Source organism: Orbicella faveolata, unplaced genomic scaffold (assembly GCF_042242905.1).
Source record: "Orbicella faveolata isolate gen_17 unplaced genomic scaffold, um_ofav_v1 contig_24, whole genome shotgun sequence".
NCBI lineage: Eukaryota > Metazoa > Cnidaria > Anthozoa > Scleractinia > Merulinidae > Orbicella > Orbicella faveolata.
In genome coordinates this window covers 17,212,688-17,230,626 of record NW_028301552.1, presented here as the reverse complement: position 1 = coordinate 17,230,626, position 17,939 = coordinate 17,212,688, and the positions used below count along the sequence as shown (strand labels likewise).

General features: G+C 38.6%; 2 protein-coding genes and 2 long non-coding RNA genes across 5 annotated transcripts in view; 2 read left to right on the top strand and 2 right to left on the bottom strand.

Annotated features, from left to right (window-relative positions):
* LOC110043096 (uncharacterized) overlaps positions 1-17,939 on the bottom strand; it is a 390,873-nt gene that overhangs the window by 220,676 nt on the left and 152,258 nt on the right. The window lies entirely within an intron of this gene.
* On the bottom strand, positions 860-2,921 carry LOC149110672 (uncharacterized). The gene is made up of 2 exons (XR_016207938.1): positions 2,580-2,921; positions 860-1,266 (listed from the first exon to the last, which is right to left on the bottom strand). It is a non-coding gene; the product is annotated as an uncharacterized LOC149110672 (long non-coding RNA).
* Positions 3,083-4,766, top strand: LOC149110671 (uncharacterized). The gene is made up of 2 exons (XR_016207937.1): positions 3,083-3,184; positions 3,627-4,766. It is a non-coding gene; the product is annotated as an uncharacterized LOC149110671 (long non-coding RNA).
* Positions 5,196-16,017, top strand: LOC110043174 (uncharacterized). Of its 2 annotated transcripts, none has more exons than XM_020748612.2 (4): positions 5,196-5,591; positions 6,332-6,418; positions 14,275-14,571; positions 15,540-16,017. In XM_020748612.2, exons 2-4 carry the CDS (start codon positions 6,338-6,340, stop codon positions 15,717-15,719), a joined length of 558 nt encoding a protein of 185 aa, XP_020604271.2. In that variant the 5' UTR covers positions 5,196-5,591; positions 6,332-6,337; the 3' UTR covers positions 15,720-16,017. The 2 variants fall into 2 exon arrangements, with proteins under 2 accessions (XP_020604271.2, XP_089147995.1); XM_089291869.1 differs by lacking the exon at positions 5,196-5,591 and adding an exon at positions 5,696-5,920.

Here is a 17,939-nt window from a genome sequence, read left to right as displayed (position 1 = left end):
TTTCACTTGTCTTAAACATTTGGATCATCAGCAGGGACCGTGGACAGAACGATGATTGCAGTGTTAATCGATTACCCAGCGGTATTTGAATAGCCTTATTTGACGATTTTGTGTTCACTAGTTTTTTCTATTATTATTTTTATTATTATTTTTAACTGAATGATATTGAGCTATTCTGTTTCATAATTTTACCATTATATCAGTTGGTTTCAGTCAGTAGAATCCCTTTCTACCATTTTGTACACACGGATATATTTCAAGCTGAGGCCTTCTCTCACCCTACCCGAACAATTTAACCCCTTGTTCCTGAAACGTTTCGATAAGGTCTAATTCACAAATTTTAAAGCTTATTTCTGTAGCAAGTCAAATATTTAAAGAATTTTGAAAAAGAGTTCACCTGTAGGGCAATACATCGACAGAATAGCAACCGTATTTACCCACCGCATAGCATAACGTGGAATTAATTAACCTGTTTTCAAGTCAAGTTTATACTGATACCCTTGTGAGATAACTTTAAGAATTCCTAGGAATTCCTAGGAATTTCCTAAGAATTCCTAGGAAAAAATTCCTAGGAATTCCTAGGAATCTAAGGTGTGAATTTTCACGGTAATTCGGACTCGGAATTCCTAGGAATTCCAACTGAAATATACTCACCTTGAAAATTCCTTAAAATTCCCAAAAATTCCTAGGAATTTCTGAGAATAACTTGGAATTTGTAGGATTTTTTGAGAATAGGTTGGAATTTTTGGGAAAATCTGAGAAAAACTGGGAATTTTGTATCATTTGTAGGCCAGACAAAATTTTGATGATAAATGCCCAGCATTAAAATAACAAATAAAGTCACTGATATCACATCAAACAGGTTTTAAATGAATGGTTTATTACATTGGCTCTCATGAATTTAAACATAAGAATAATCATCCTGTTTCTTTTTCATTACATCAAGAATCAAAAGTAAAACTGAAAACAGATATGAAGGTCAAACGTTTACCTGTTTGATAAAAAGAGAACTTTTTCAGATAATTTACTTACTTTTTTAGTTTACAAATCCAACAATTTTCCATACACAAGATTTTACCTTAAATTATTGTTATTGTGTGGAATATATCTGGATTTTCAGGATTGTAAGGAATCAATGATAAGAACAAAACTGAGACATTCCTTAAAATTAAAAAAAGGCTGAGTTTGGGCAAACTTAGCTGCTGTTCAGTTATTTCTCTTGATTCTGCAGCTAGCCTCTTCATCTTCATCTTTGTTGTATGACACCTAAAACAAAATACATTATACTGCGATATATTTGAGGTACTGTAACACTGAGGCCCGGTTCATACGTCGCATTTCTGCCGTGTCGAATTCAATTCAACGAATTAGATTCGACAGAAATTCGACGTCTGAATCGGCTGCCGCATTTCTGCCGCACGTTCGACTGGTTTTGTCGCATTATCCGACAGAAATGCGACACTGATTCAGACGTCGAATTTCTGCCGTGTCGAATCTAATGCATACATTATGTTAATGTATTGAGCATGCGTAAATGTTTTCCCGCCAAAGAAAAAGAAGAAACTTGGCCATTCTCGACCCAGAGCAACCCGAACATATTGCAACACATACTGCTCCGTTGTCGGCCTTCTCCTTCTCGTTACGTTGGCGGACAATTTTTAGCAAAATTAAAGTCCTTCGTCGCTCAGTATTTTCGTCCGCCATATTGAATACTCTACGTTTAAAGCATTTTCCGCTGGCCGACATACCCGACAGTATAAATTCTGAATTAAGTGCGACACAAGTGCGATGTATGAATCCACAGTCGCATTTCTGCCGCACTTAATTGAATTGAATTCGACACGGCAGAAATGCGACGTATGAACTGGGCCTGAGATCCAAATATTTATGTGCTCACAGTTAAATACATGCAGCTAATTAAGGCCTGACTGTAAGCTGGTTGAAATGTTAAAAGAGAAGACTTGATAATTGTGAAGGTGCTTGTATACTATTGATAAATATGTTACATAAATCTTGAGCTTACAGTAGACTAAATCAAGGTTTTCCTTCTTCTATAAGTGTATCAACAACTCTCGAATTGCAGGATATATATCACGGTTTTTAGCCAAATTTAGACATTAGAAATATTAAAAAAGACACTTAAAACATTAAAGGAACATTTAAATAATAGAGTACACACAAAAGAATATACGAATGGACAAAAATTGAAGATCAACACGGATTGCCATACAGTCAGGCTGAAACACACAGGAGACATATCAAACTCATGCAGACTGTGGCTGCCTCGTTGGAGTTTTTGTCGAGAACTTTGACTGGGGTCAGCGAGAACTGCTATATTTGTTTCGTTTGAACAAGTGTGGCGAGAGAAACGACTTGTTATTCGCAAATCAAATTGTTTAGGCATGCCCTCTGGACAACCTAAATTGTTTCAACCTTGCTTTAGACAGAATTCATTTCATGCCATGACTGAGTGACCCACTCGTGTATGATTCGTGATGACAAAGTTCATTCAAAAGCTTTTGTCTAAATAAAAGAAGTTACTTTGTATAATATAGGGTTATTTGAATTCGATTACTCACCAAATAATTTTGTATACAGCTAATCTGCCCTTTGAATTTTTCCCCGTTGAAACATCCACAGTAAGACTTTCTTTTAGCTCCAAATCTTCGCCAAGAATAACATGTTTCTCGTTAATGACACTCACGCTGTTTACTTCTAGTCACAGGACCGCGGCAAAAACCATTTTGATATAATTTTGGAAGTGAAATCTACTAATACGCACGAGCGATCAACCGTTAACGCTGAATTCAAAGATGGGCGCCAAAAGAGAATGACTAACGCGATCTTTGTCACCTTCAGTCTCGAGGATAGTCACGTGAAAATTCGCGTGCTGTGATTGGTTCAGTTAATCAGTTGAGGAGAGAATGGAAACTGGAGAAGAAGGAGAGAGAGACTGGCAACGAGGTTGCCAGAACAGTCGCTTTCGATGGTAAGTCTGCTTCCCTTTCCACGCTGTTTTGGTGGTCTTTTGAAAGATGGGTTTTGCTTCAAAAGGAAAAAACTACACAAACTTTTTACGAAGAAATCGAGGAAAATGGAACGTACTTTAACTAGTTGATCTGTTCCCGACGGTTGTCAAGATAACAAAGGATCGTGAGGCACTTAAATCAAGTTCACTGCAAAGGTAAGGAATGCAATTTTATAGGGATTTTCTGTTATGATAAGCTATAATTCTAAATAAATCAAAGTAAGCAATGCGTTATGTCCTCTTTAAAAACCCCAAAAGCCGAAATTCACCTAAAAGGTTTCAGATCGACCGGAGAAAACGAGATAAATTCTGCGAAATAAGCTTAAGCTTGTTGTAAGTCCACCAAATCTATTTTGAGAGCCCACGTGTTTCAACACCCAGTCAGCACAATGCAGCAAGTAGAAATTTGCAATGCTTATCATTTTTTCCTTTGAATTATTCATAAGGATTAAGATTATATGAGATCTATAGTCTTTTCAATACATCAAGATGTAGGTTTTTTTTTTATTTGTCATTTATTTATGTCAGTTATTTATTTGTTTCCCACTGACTCATAATCTTTTTTATTCTTTTGATTTTGTTGTGTCATGAATTAAAGTGACTGCGAGGACAAGGAAATACAAGAAACATGCTGATGATCCCACTATACCCATACCAAAATCTACAAGATTTGACCACATAAATTGCTTAAAGCAGTCTTCCCAGGCCAGTTGATGTCATCTCCCTCTCTTGCATCACCTTTTCCTGGAGATCATTTCCAGCACCATGAACAGAACACCTCAGAGTTTTAGGCTCGCCTGAGTGAAATGGCTGTTGGCAGAAGTGTTGTGGATGACTTTGATGGACTATGGAGTCAACCTTTATGCAAGAATTGAAGCTTCACAGAAGCATTTGATGAAATTGAGTTGCCTATACACTCTACCTGAAAAGACTACAGAAATACCAATTGATGTAATACACACAACAACTCAGATTTGTCCACAGACACTGATTCAGATAATGATGTTGAAGTTTCTAGTTCTGACTCCTCTGAAGAAATTGAGAACTCTGACACTGATGGCCATTCACTGGACTCCCCTGATGAAAGTGAAACTAATTGTTCACAAGAAAAAAACACTTTCTGCCAAAGAATATGCCTGTATGGCTATTCTGGCCTTAATTTCAAGACATTGTATGACAATGAGAGGCTGCTAAAGATATCCTTGTTTTAATGAAACTACGGGTAATTTGTCCAGAGAATGTCACAGTACAGTTTTACAAATGTACAGCAAGTGTGTGGAAACTGTGAGCTTTTCATTTCTGACATCTGTGAGAGATGTCTTCCTCTTTTTCCTTAAGTCATAAAGGATCAAGTCAAAAATAATGTTCAACAGTGGGCTGTGATGGGTATGTGTGTGAATCTACAATTATATTAAATATATACATGCATATATATACTTTTGGATTTATTGAAATTGTAAATAATATATATACATTTATGCTGACAGGAATTTTTTGCTTAATCTATTTATCAAATCTGAGAGCATCCATTTTTCTATCAGTTAAACTCTGGGTGTTTGATTTAAGGGTCCATACGAGCACATATACACTAACAAATCAGGTTGGATCTAAAAAGCAATGTTATGAGTGCTATAGTTTTATGTTGAGTTGTCAGACTTAAACTGGAATTAATGTAGTAACATTTGTTTGGAAATAATTACCTTGGAGCTTGACAACAATAAAAAGGTATGGAACTCCAGGGAAATGATCCTGTTGATTTTTACTAATTCACAGAAACTGATTCATGCACTGAGTTCATCTTTAATTTTGACATTTTGGGAAATTTATAGAAATTTCAAACACAATATTTCATGTGTTTTAGCTGTTTCCAAAAATTCCTAGATATTCCAAACACATTTTTTTTAGAACAGTATGGCAAATAGTAGGAGTTCCTAGGAATTCCCAATAATTCCCAGTCATACTTTTCACTATCCCCAAATATTCCCAGAAATTCCAAGGTCTTGGATAAAGCATAATTTGCATGTCTTGGAATAACTTGGAATTCCTGAGAATTCCTAGGAATTCCTAGGAATTCCCAGACTACTGGGAATTTATTTCGCAGGGGTACTGAGCTGTTGGTAAAATTAAGTTTAGCCTAAGTTTTCTGTTAGTCACCTTAGCTAATCTAATCTCGTACACAGCAGATATGCATCGATTCACCGTTTGGTTTACAGATTCCGTTATTTCGTCATTAACAGGGCGTGTTTGATGTGTTTTAAATTGAGGAGATTTACGGAACGCAATGTATCTGTTTTCGCACTCAACAGGAAAATCTGTCGGCGACACAGAGAAACTCTGGGGAAGTCTGAATGAAACCAAACAAGAAATTAGAGAAATACAAGCCAAGAAAAACTAACTTGCTGCCGGAGGAAATACGTCCTTGGACGGCGATAACACCTCCGGAAATCCTGAGAGCTTTTTTAATTCAACAAACAAAAGATTGGAAAGGCTGGAAAACGAGTCACGAAATTTGATCGAAGACATCGAAAAGGCGGCAAAAAATCTCTCACGCACAGAGTTAGAGGTGAGGGCACGTAAAAATTAAACTCAAGCTAAGAAGGTGTTTGTCGAAAGAAGAAAGATTAAAACTGCTTCGAGTCTGTTTGTCTATCCTGAAAGTCAAGCATCCCAGTGAAACCGTTTGTTTGCCTTTTATCAGTTGACTAACATCTACACGTGTACAACCTATTATTAGAAACTTTATCCCATAGGCAGTTTCTAATGGAACTTTCCGGAAACATAATAGCACTGAATATTATACCCACAACAAAGATATGACATATTCACTGCTTATGAAGAAATAGTTTGAAGTAACAGAGAGTTAATAAGACCTGCACTGAATGTTGCTTACAAGTGTGAATGAATTAACACAGCATTACTTTCTCTCGAGCCGCACCCTTCATTATGAGCTTTCAGTCATCGGATTATTTATGAATCCTTACGTATTTCTTGAACATTTTTTGTCGTGGTTTGTATTACTATATTTATGATAGGAGAACAGTCAAGAAGAACTTAGCAACGCTTTATACTCAGTTTATATGCTTAATTAATTAATGGTCAGTCTAAAATGCAAGCTCAAATTGTTTTAACTGTGGCAGTTCTTTCTAGTCGACATAGTTCCGATATTATTGGAATTACATTAAAAAAATGAAAATCAATGGTCACCGACACCAATGAATTGACATATACTGACAACTGCCGTCGGAAATGTAATGGTAATTCTGATACGCTAATCTTTGCATTTTCTTGTATTAATCAATTCAGATATCGATGGTAAAGGAGGAGCTACAGATTGAACTTGGTACGTTGCAGAAGCACATTATGCTTTTGAACACGTCTCTTTTAGACAAGGTAAATACATAACATTTAAATTCACTTTGTTTTAAAAAGATTACGCGAGCGTCTTGTTTTCACTGCTTCTCCAGATTTGTCCTTTTCCTCTGCTATTGGAGAATAACGGTCATTATTAAGAATAATTGCCACTAAAAATCAAAGAAATCGTGGCCACGGTCGAAAAATCGATTTTGCTCATACTTTGCCAGTTTGAAGGCCTAGGTAAGTAGCTGACGGAAATCAAGTTAGTTTTTTGAAATATCCAATATAACGGCAGAAATTCACGAAAAACGGTTATCGCACCGAAAGCTCAGATTTCACTTCGCGGTAATCCGAAATTTTACACTTTTCAGCTTTTTGCTACACAGTCGTTTACATCGCTGTGAAACGTTCTCAACTTTAAATGTAAACATTGATTCTTCCTTAATCAAAAGATAGAGATTGGTGTTATTTCTTGTGTTTTCTGGCCGAACTGAGCCCCAATTAAGTAGACATACTTTTCCAATTAAAACAAAACTCAAAAGTTATGCAAATTCAGTGAGGAAAAACGCTGACCGGTAGTACTTCAAATCGTCTGATATTCTAGCAAAAGACAGTTCAGTCGATGAATTTTGGCTTACGGGTTCATTTTTGTGGGATCTACCAGCAATTTTGCATGAACGCCGATCAAAAATCGAGAAAATTGCAATTCAGCCCCTTTGAAATTTGCAATGTAACGCAACACGCTAGAATAAGTAAAAATCTTTTGTTGGCTTGAGACAGGACAATCAAAGCTTATTAATGTCTTTAACGTTTGAAACGCTTTAGAAATAATATTTAACTTGGAAATTGCCTGTAATAGCTAAAAAACACGAGTAGAGCCAAACTTAATCGCTCCCTAACTCTCCCTGTTTTGTGTCACGCATGATACACTTGGCCGATGCTACAATCTTGGAAATGACAATCTGTGGCGAAGGTCAAGTAATTTATGCAGCTTCGGGATAAATGACGGAGTGTTTGAAGCGTTCAAAGTATTTCCCCACCAGTTGCTCTTAGATCCCCTTTGCGTTTAGATAACTCCTCCCAGAAACAATTCAAATCTGCAGGAGCAAGGATATTCGGGACGGCTAAAACGCACTGTTCAGTTTTCTCAAATAACAACGCGTACTAGAGCTTTACACTGCAATCCACGGTGCTACTATGCAGCGAGTACGTAACGAACTTGGAAGATGCGTTAAATCTGTAGAAGATGATGGAGCTTTCTCCAAAACTCAACCTTCAATCGCTTTTTCAAATTATGCGATATTCAGATATCAGTTTGCTTTCCTTTGAAGCTTCGTCCAGTACAAAAAGCCTACCTTTGCATTCAGCTCATTGATCGGGGTGGAAAAAGAGACGCCAGTATCAGTTTCATGATCTACTTGCAGGGCGAGAAAGGAAGAGAAAAGAGTTGAATTGCATTGATAACGCTGGGGTGGGGATGAGAGAAAACTCCTGATAAAAATTGCCTTGTTTACAAACCAAATTTGTGACGCCACGGTTGGTTTTCATTGCTATTTAGCACTGAAGCATGAAGCATTTTTGTAGCCAATGACATGTCGGTATATCTTTAACCTACGTTGTGGTTTACACTTCTGAAAAAATTAGTGCTACCTACTCTTTATCATGCTTTATCATGTAGTCTTGTGGATCGTTTTATACCACCAACTACTGCCTCATTCAGTTGACGAGCCTTTCTTCGACCCTGGTTTAACAAGCTTTTCAGTTCAAATAATTAACAAGAAATAATTCGAAAACACAAGTATCCTGTAAGATGTTGGATGTTGCAACAAGGTGGCCAAACGTAATTAAGCAAATTGCGTGTGTGCAACATTGGTGACATTCTTGCGCGCGTCAATTTTTTTTTTCCTTGCTTCTAGTCCAGTTCTGGCCCTTTCTCTGTCACGAAACGTCGGGAGAGAGCCGAGAGAGAGGGACCCTCCCCCTCGACGTTGCTTGACAAGGAGAGGACCAGAAGAGGACTACCTTGCTTCTGGATAGTCATTGAGGGTGTGACCGTTAAAACTACGGAAATTATTTATTTATTATTCCTAAAGTATTTGTCTACCTCGACTTCCTTCAATGATGAAAACTTTTAGCACAAGGACTGGCGTGTTGCTTTTTATCAGGTCAGACTGATTTTAAAGTACAAGCCAGCAGGTGCAAGTCAAGGAGGAATATGTGTTGTTATCATTGAGGAGAGTTTCTGGTTCTCTGTTCATCAAAGACTTCAGTCGTTACTGGCGCGCCTGAGCCCACAGGGAAGAACTGTTCTGAATCTTCTATTATAATAAAGTTTCCATATAACGCGCGCTCTGATTGGTTGAAACAGCGTGCTTTATCAGAGAACAGAGCACGGGTTGATGACGGTAAGTTGGCTTCCAAATTTTTGCTTCGGAATTTTGACAAATTTGACCCAAATTAAACATCCCCTGTGACTCAGACAAACGCACTGGAAGCGAGCTATTTTTCTGCAGTAAATATGGCTCACAGAGACCATTGTTAGCAACAGTAGTGTTAAAACTGTACTAAAATAACAAGTTTTGCTAGATTCCCGCCGACAAAACATGTACAGCTGTATGCTCATTTGCTCAAACAACACTTACATGCAGTGTAGTAACGCTCGTTCTCCGGTCATCTCAGCGAAGTAAACCGACGAGTGGTCAGTGCAAAACTTGCTCTGATGTTCTCTTCTGTGCTCGAAGTAGAACCAGTGGGAGCCGTTAAGTCTTTCTAACTTTTACGCTAGTTCGGGCAATCTTGCTGCATGCGGCTACAAGCCGTAAATAACTGTAGCTCCTTTCAAATTCAACCCGGCATTTCGCATTTTCATCCACAAGCTTTGAGCTCCGCGTTTCGTCATTTCCACTGGAAAAGTGCTCGTTTTCATGGGCCACAATACGACCGGATTCCTCTGGACTATAAACCTTCACCTGCCTTGAGATCCGTATTTAAAAATTAACTTAAAAGCGAACTTTGAAGGCATCGTTCTTCTCTCGAAAGCCGCTCAAACTTCTCGAAACTGAAAGCTTAGCTGAAGTCCAGTTTGTGATTGACAGCTGTCGCTTCGTTAGCCAATCAAATTATTTGAACAATTCTAGCAAGGATTGTGATTGGCTTATTTTAGCGTGCTTTATCAGAGAACAGTGCACGGCTGACGCCACTTTTGCTCGTTTGGAAAATAAAGTTTGGTTTGAAAATTCAGCTGAATGCGTGGGGAAATTATCTGATTCTTTATCACAAAACAAATAAAGAAGCCTCGACTGTGCTCTGTTCTGTTGTAAAGCACTTAGGAAGCGGTAGAGCACTCAAGAAGCAGGGAAAAACACTCGACTACGTCTCGTGTTTTCCCCTACACTTCTTTCGTGCTCTACCGCTTCCTGCGTGCTTTACAACAGAACAGAGCACAATCGGGGCTTCTTTATTTGTTAAGTAAATTCACGGACTTGAAAAAATTTCCATTTGCCGTGTGTGTAATTTCCACAGATCCTTGAGTGACATGAATCAACTTCTGGACCTGTACCTAATCAGGAGCCGGTCGTGGGCTCCTGGCCTAATCAATGAGATTGTTGATTCCAAGAAGTTTCTCGGTTTCTCAAAACGCACACATTCGCCAAAAATATTCTTCACGTATGTCTCAATGCGATAAAATCTGAAGGACTTTTAGTGGCTTTTGATATCCTTGTTACACTGTATGAGCGGTATGACCGTAACTGCGTGCCGGCACAAATTCCACCGTATTGAAGAACGAACTCGTGCGGGGCGTCTTTAATTCATCCAGCTTACTTCGATTCTTCTTTGATAAGTGCGTTCTTTGCTTGGTTATCGATACAACATTAACTTTTCGTGGGAATAGATGGCCTCCTACTAGCTGGCGACGGCATAAAGCTTGTAATCCCTAACATCGTTCCAATATGTATATACTATTGGGACCTTTTTTACTTCGTTCGGCGGGTTAACTGGGCAATCTTCTCTTATTAATGCATGATTTCGCAAAGATCTTGTTATTAAAATTTGACTCATTTTGAACGGTGAAAAAATGGTTTCAAATTCCCCTTGAAAAATCGCTCGAACGTGACACTGGGCAGCGAGAAGATGGAGAGTGCGATTTAAAAGTTTGGTGTTTCTTTTTCGCTTTTTTTTTAAACTCTTGTCGGCGATTTTTTTTGTAAGTAAAATACTAATTTTAAAGCTTTTCAAATGTAAAAGACATTAGTAGGCTTTGATTGTCCTGTCTCAAGCCAACAAAAATGGTCTTACCTATTTTAGCGTATTGCGTTACATTGCAAATTTCAAAGGGGCTGAATTGCAATTTTCTCGATTTTTGATCGGCGTTCATGCAAAATTGCTAGTAGATCCCACAAAAACGAAACTGTAGGCCTACAATTCATTGGCTGAACTGTCTTCTGCTAGAATATTAGACAATTTGAAGCACTACCGGTCAGCGTTTTTCCTCACTGAATTTGCATAACTTTTGAGTTTTGTTTTAATTAGAAAAGTATGTCTACTTAATTGGGGCTCAGTTCGGCCAGAAAACACAAGAAATAAAAACAATCATTATCTCTTGATTAAGGAAGAATCAATGTATACATTTAAAGTTGAGAACGTTTCACAGCGATGTAAACGACTGTGTAGCAAGAAGCTGAAAAGTGTAAAATTTCGGATTATCGCGAAGTGAAATCTGAGCTTTCGGTGCGATAACCGTTTTTCGTGAATTTCTGCCGTTATATTGGATATTTCAAAAAACTAACTTGATTTCCGTCAGCTACTTACCTAGGCCTTCAAACTGGCAAAGTATGAGCAAAATCGATTTTTCGACCGTGGCCAAATTTTCTTTGATATTTACTGACATTTACTCTTAAATTCTCAGCTTCGGATAATACAATTCTAGCTTTCTGATTGGTTCACTGGATCTCGGTTACCAACCATTATACCTGCGTTTGACCTTATATGGAGATGAAAGCGGCAAATGTCGCTCGGCATGAGCTTTTTCGCGTGAAGCGAAGTTTCGTCGACAAAAAAAATGGATGAAAAAAAGCACATTCGGTGAGCTATCTACACAGGAAATACAGGAAATTATGGACAATGCCGTCCCAGTAACAACAAAAAAGCCACAAAGTTCGAGATAAGATTATTTAACGGTACGTATAGTTGCAAAATTAAAATATGACCGACGAGATTTTACGCATTCATGAAGATTATGTAACAAAAACAAATTTTACCTTAACAGAATGGCTTGCTAGTGGCACCAAATTTTCGAAACTGATATAAGAAATGTCAAAAGAAGAACTGAATGTTCAGTTGAAGAGTTTTTACTCGTCTGCGAGGAAGAAAGGTGACACGTATTGCAAAAGTTCATTGATTAAATCCATTAAAGCCGCCAGTTGGTCATTTCCTTCGCACGCTACCGCACAACAAACTGTTTTCCATTATCTCTGACCAGGCAAACAAATTATTAGAGCATATGCATTTGTAAAAGGCCGCAGGAAAACAGGCATAATTGCCGGCGTAGTCCAAAAGAAACCAGTTTTCAATGAGCAGATGAGGAAACTGTTCGACTAAGCAAGCTCGGATCGGCCGAGAGCAAGAATTCCGCACAGCTACAGAGGACGACCTAGTTTCATCTCAGTCTCTTTTTGGCCGACGACGACGAGAGAATCAACGATAGCTAGCGCCAACAATTCTGTCCTTGCGAAAAACACCTTAAGGAGTTGAGTGTTTTGAGCTGAACCGAAGTAAGCCCGGTGCTTTACCAGCCACGAAAAACCACCAGGGTGGCCTTGGAGATTCTGAAGATGAACCTGACGCTAAGATAGTTTCTGTCCTTGACTCTAAAACTGACCAACAATGAGCTCCACACATACAGCTCGAAATGCCAAGGCTTTCAAAGCAAGGGAATCCTGAGAGAGATCTTGTCGAGAATGATTTTGGCACAACGTCTGTGTCACATGGCGATCAAAGTTTTCCGCAGCATTATTACAATGGCAATGTGCAAGTGCACAATTATTTGGCTCTTCTCCATGACTCGAACTTGAACGCTCTTCAAACTTTCTGACCAAGGTTATATCTCCTTCATTTGATAGACGTTTCTTGAATTCTACTTGATTGCAATTTCATTCAGCAAATTCTCTTGCTTCGCTCTCAAATTTTTCATTCAAGTAATTTTACAAACGGCGCGCATGTCACGTGATTTCCCACTTGTTGTTGTTTTTGTCACATCGACTTCCGGTCGTTTTGTAAAATTAAAATCCAATAAAATTAAGCTATATCTCCAAGAATACAAACGCACCGAATTTAATAAAACAATTATTCCATTCGCGCTTGTTGGATATGAGATTGGTTATAGCCAACTCGGCCCTACGGGCCTCGTTGGCTATTTACCATCTCATATCCAACGCGCGCTCATGGAATAATTGTTAAATAACGCCCATTATTTTGATTGTCAGTCCAGATATGTGCTTGACAGTGACTTTAGTCATTCTCGTAAACTGAACTACCAGGGCACTCTCTCCTTTTCGACAATTCCCCCCCCCCCCCCCCACGTACTATCATTATTGTAATTTTTAAGTTGGTAACTTTCTTCTAAATGGAAGGAGATAATGCAGAAGTGTAAAAAAAGGAAATAAAAGGGGTAACACGAGAGCGCCTGAGGTTCACAATATTCAATATTACCAACTTCACCCCTTAGGGGAGCTTAGCGCTTCCACCGCTGTTCTCCACTGCACTCTATTTGGCGCGATTTTCGAAGGCGGTCCTAGGGTTGTTTTCTCTAAGTTTTCTTATGAGATGCCCAGTCCACTTCCTGCTCTTGATAGCGTCCTCTTGGTGGCTTTGAATACTTTCCTTCTGGAGCTGGCATTCAAGGTTACCGTATACCTTTAGAGGTATCTCTCTTCGAAGCGATGCAGCGCGTTCGGTTTAAACTGTAGATACCTAAACCCCATATCAAATTAAAGCTTATAGAGCTGGATATCAAACTGTACCAAGAATTTTGAAATAAAATGAATTGTCGAATTTTTTACGACCTCTCAATTGCGATCGTCCGAATCACCTTTTAAAAGCTAAAAGTCAAAGCGAATCTCGTTTTACGCTTACTTAATTTGTTCCTCAGTTTCCGGACCCAAAGTGCTAGAAAACGTATCTGCGATTCGCCGTATTCAATTTCATTGAAAAGTCACAGAACATTTTCGAAATAGGATAAAAAAATATTCAGTGATCGTAGAAAAATCGCTCTCAGAGAAAAAAATATTTAGAAATGAAAAATTTGCAACTGAGTTTTGCTGTTTCTATGTCAAACTAGCTACTGTCCAAATTTGAGAGCAAACGAACAAATTCCCTTTGCCTTGTAGCTTTCTAAAGGGACCCAATAGATGATTCGGACGCTCACAATTAGAGGTCGTGACAAATTCGGCAATTCATTTTATTTCGGAAAGTTCTTGGTATAGTGTGATAGCCAGCTCTGTAAACTTTAATTTGATATAGGGTTTAGGTATCTACAGTTTAAACCGAACGCGCTACATCGCTTGGACGCCACTCTAAAGGTGCTCTTAAGGTATTCGGTAACCTAAAAATGATTCCATCTTTGCTATGAAACTTAACAATCTCATTATGTGGTCCTATGTGGATCTGTGCAAGCACATTATGGTCCTCATGTGGGTTCTAATCTTAGCTTAACTTTCCCATAAAAATATCATCAACACTTTGTAAGTCATAAAACCGAATCAAGAAGAGTTTTTATTTAAATGATCTCTACGTTAAGAACGGGTTTTATTGCAACTGTGTGATTAATTTAAAGAAGAAACAAGTAATAGGGAAGTAAGGGAGAATTGATAACAGGATTTTCGTCCAATTGTTAGATCAACGATGTTAGTAAGAAGACTGGCCCAGTTGGACCGCCAGGCCCTCCTGGAAATTCAGGCATCAATGGAACTCGAGGTCCCACTGGTCCCATTGGTGAAAGAGGCTTAAATGGCTCTGCAGGGTCCCAGGGCCCTGTCGGACCCCGCGGAAGTGATGGTTCTCAAGGCCTTCCGGGCAGTCCAGGTCCACCGGGCCCTGGAAACCTGAGTTATTGTCATTACAAAATGGAGAGTTCTACCGGTGTCAATAGTGGTTCAGATGCAAACGTTGACGTTGTTGTGAAAGAATTGAAAGTAAGTTTGTATACAATTCGTGTTATTACGCATTAGCGACTACTTCTCGAAAGCGACCTCCTCCTTTCGGGCACGCGTCCCATCTTGCTGGATCTTGTTTCTGTTACCGGAGTATTTCTTCTCCCTGTCGGGTGGGATGCTGGTCCATCGCAGGGTTAATCCCAGAATTAATTGCCATGGTTTTTTCTAATACACCGGAAGGGCTGGTATGTTTATCAGGAATTTCCGCAACTGAGGGTAGCTCTTTAACGACGCGGTGATAGATCAAGACTTATGAACTGATTGTGGATGTTTAGAACTCCATTCTCTGTCTCGGTTTGGGTGCTTAACCAAGATACATAGCCTGTCGTCACCTGTCTAACTGGGTACTAGCGAATATGGTGTTGAAGAAACTTGAAAAATAGTGGCAGAAGAACTTGGGATAACTTCAGCCTACGTAGCATCCTATCCAGACGAAGAAACAATACTCGGAGAAGTACCAGTTTTGAAAATCCAATGCTGTCATTTGGTTTTTTTTGGTAGCATATAGTGTTTTGGAACAACGTAGAGAAAATTCGGTCTAACGCATCATAAATTTGATTAAATGTATGGCATGAATAAGGGGATGAAGAGAACTTAACTTTGGAAACTAATGAGATCTTTTATGTGCAGAGTAGCTTTACGGTCGCATCAAAATTTTAGTATGGATTGTTTAAGCAAAAATGCATGAATTCCTCCAGCATTTTTAATTTATGGTCTCTAGTATTGTTTTGGAAGCTCTCAAATTGCATTATATAGTCTTAAGACTTGTGGTTATAACTCGCGACACATACGAGCAGTTCATACGATTTCCTATAGCGACATTACGTAGGTTCTTCTTCGAACATACATTTGAAGACCTGGACTATTAGCTGCTATTGAGTGCCCTTGTTATTTCTGCATTTCAATTCATTGGTGTCTTCGTTGTTATTCTTTCTACCATTCCGCAGGATGTAAAGATTATTGGAGTGACCTGTTCATCGAATGACGTACAGATGCACACCTTATCCAGCATTGTCGACCAAGGATTTCGATACTACAGTTGCCGCTGTCGTGGAACCATGGGCCTTAGTGCTAGAAACAAAATGGTCTGCTACATTCATTACTGGGAGTGTCGTTTACTCACATGAAGGGAATTACTTGGTCCTGGGAAATGCATTATCATTTGATCTGTTTAAGTATTCTTTGTCTACTCCATGTGGGTACTTTGCCTTCAGAGAACCCGTTAATTTGTGAGCGACTGATCATTGTCCAGTCCGCGACTTACGTCCAGTTGTACCTTATTGACTGTAGGATAGCGTGGCAACCTTTTAACACTTCTTGTTTTACTTGCATCATACGAAGTAATGTAATGATATTCGATACCCTGAAAGACATACATGTAACATTTGATTTCACTTTCTTGTTAACTGATAAAATAATAAACTGACGATGATTGAAGTTACTGTCGAAACATGTATTTGAATCTCAAAAGCGTTGTCTTTTTAAAAAAAAATGTTCCTAAACTGATACTAACGACCGCATTCACCCTTTAAGCCCCAGTTACGCATATACGCGTAATTAATGGTCGTGCTCTTTGTACCACTTGTGACGTCATTAATTTAAATGTCACCAGATATTCTTGATAAGCAGATAGTAGAGCTAAGATGAACCTTTCGGTACAACGGTCGATTTTGGATATCGACGACATTCGGACGTAACAAATTGAAAAACAATGTTATCAGTTTTGGTGCAAAAATGGTGGTAAAATGGTTCACTATGCCTATAACTGATCAAGGTCCACTTCTCATAATTGCTCATAATTAAGTCCAAATTTTGGCTTATGCGCATGCACCGAATTGAAATACTGCACAATTTTGTACCTAATCTTCGGGAAATCTATCTTTTTGGTAAAACATAGCTTTTTTAAGCAAGACTTAATTAGGCCCATGTAGCGTCACGGCAGCCAAAAAAGCTGATTAAACGGTATTTTTTGGTGAAAATCTGGTCCCAAAAGGGTTAAGTCGTTTAGCGTTTCAACAGTATGGCTGGGTGTGTGGTATTCCAAGGGGAAAGAGTTTCGAGGAACAGACGGATGGCATATTGTAACCAAGCCAATAATTCTCTATTTTCACTGCACGTGACTTCATCAAAATCTAAAGTCATAAATGACAGGCAACTCTACCTTTCATCGCCTCTAAGAATCCATATCTTCTTACAAACTTTCCATCTTAGAACAAGTGTTAATGTCAATTACAGGAGGGCAGACGACCGATTAAAAACCAAAAGCATATTCAAGATAGTTCCATTTATTTTTGACTTCCATATTTGTACTTCTCCAAGGGAGAGAATTATGGCGTTTCCACGCTGGGCTCTGTAAATTCGTGTACAAAATTTTGCTGTTAATTCGGGTACAAAATACCACTGACGTTCGGAAAAGTAGATTGTCCTATTCATCGTTCATTACATTGTTATTCCATGGTTTCGATTTTACTTTTCAGTTATCCCATGAAACCTCAACCAATCAAAACTATTACTTGAATGGGGTACGACGTGATGTTAAACGGGAATAACAGTGAAACTCGATCACAAAGTAGGCATGTTTCGTTTTCAAATTTTCGATTTCAATAATGATAAATTTAGAAAGTGGCGATACAAATCCAACGTCATTAATTCTACTGCACCTTAACAGAGGATTCACTCACCTTTTGGATTCAAGTACTTTAGATGTTTCTGTTGCTAGCGATAAGGGCGCGACGGTAGTGTCAACCTTTTAAAACCTTCGAAAGACGGTTAAGGCGGGCTTATAAATTGAATTAATCAGATCCATAGTGACGGATTCAAGACGTTTCACAGCTCATAAAGGGTATTATGCATGATACAGGTTTCTCTGTCCTAAATTGTAAACAGCTTTCAAATTAGAAAGCCTTCTTCTGTTATTACAATTTATTTCGAAAATGTCCCATCAGAGACAAAATAGAACCAAGAAATAATCTTAACTTCGCTAAAACGACCATACCGTTATTTATCGCTGCCTAAGCTATTATTTCTTCTTTTTACATTGCCTGCTTGGAATCACAGCTCGCATTCTTAAAAACATGACGCTCCAAGTATACGTTAACTCGATTCACAACAACTTACCTAGAATTTGGTTCCGCAGAACAGCTTGGGCTGCAGTAGAGAGTAGCCTTACTGCTTCATTGCTTTCCTCTTCACAACATTTTCTTGCTGTTTCTCTAGTGTCACTTCTATTTGCTCTACATTTCTTCTATTCTATGGCATTACCAAATGGTCTAGCTTAGTATTATTTAGTGCTCACTATGTGCTCTGTACTGTATATCTGTGTTTGTGTGGCCACCAACCTAAAACTT

Coding starts and splice junctions, on each gene's coding strand:
- LOC110043174 (XM_020748612.2), top strand. CDS start 6,338: ATGGTAAAGGAGGAGCTACAGATTGAACTTGGTACGTTGCAGAAGCAC. Junction 6,419..14,274: donor ACACGTCTCTTTTAGACAAG/GTAAATACATAA, acceptor TCCAATTGTTAG/ATCAACGATGTTAGTAAGAA. Junction 14,572..15,539: donor TTGTTGTGAAAGAATTGAAA/GTAAGTTTGTAT, acceptor ACCATTCCGCAG/GATGTAAAGATTATTGGAGT.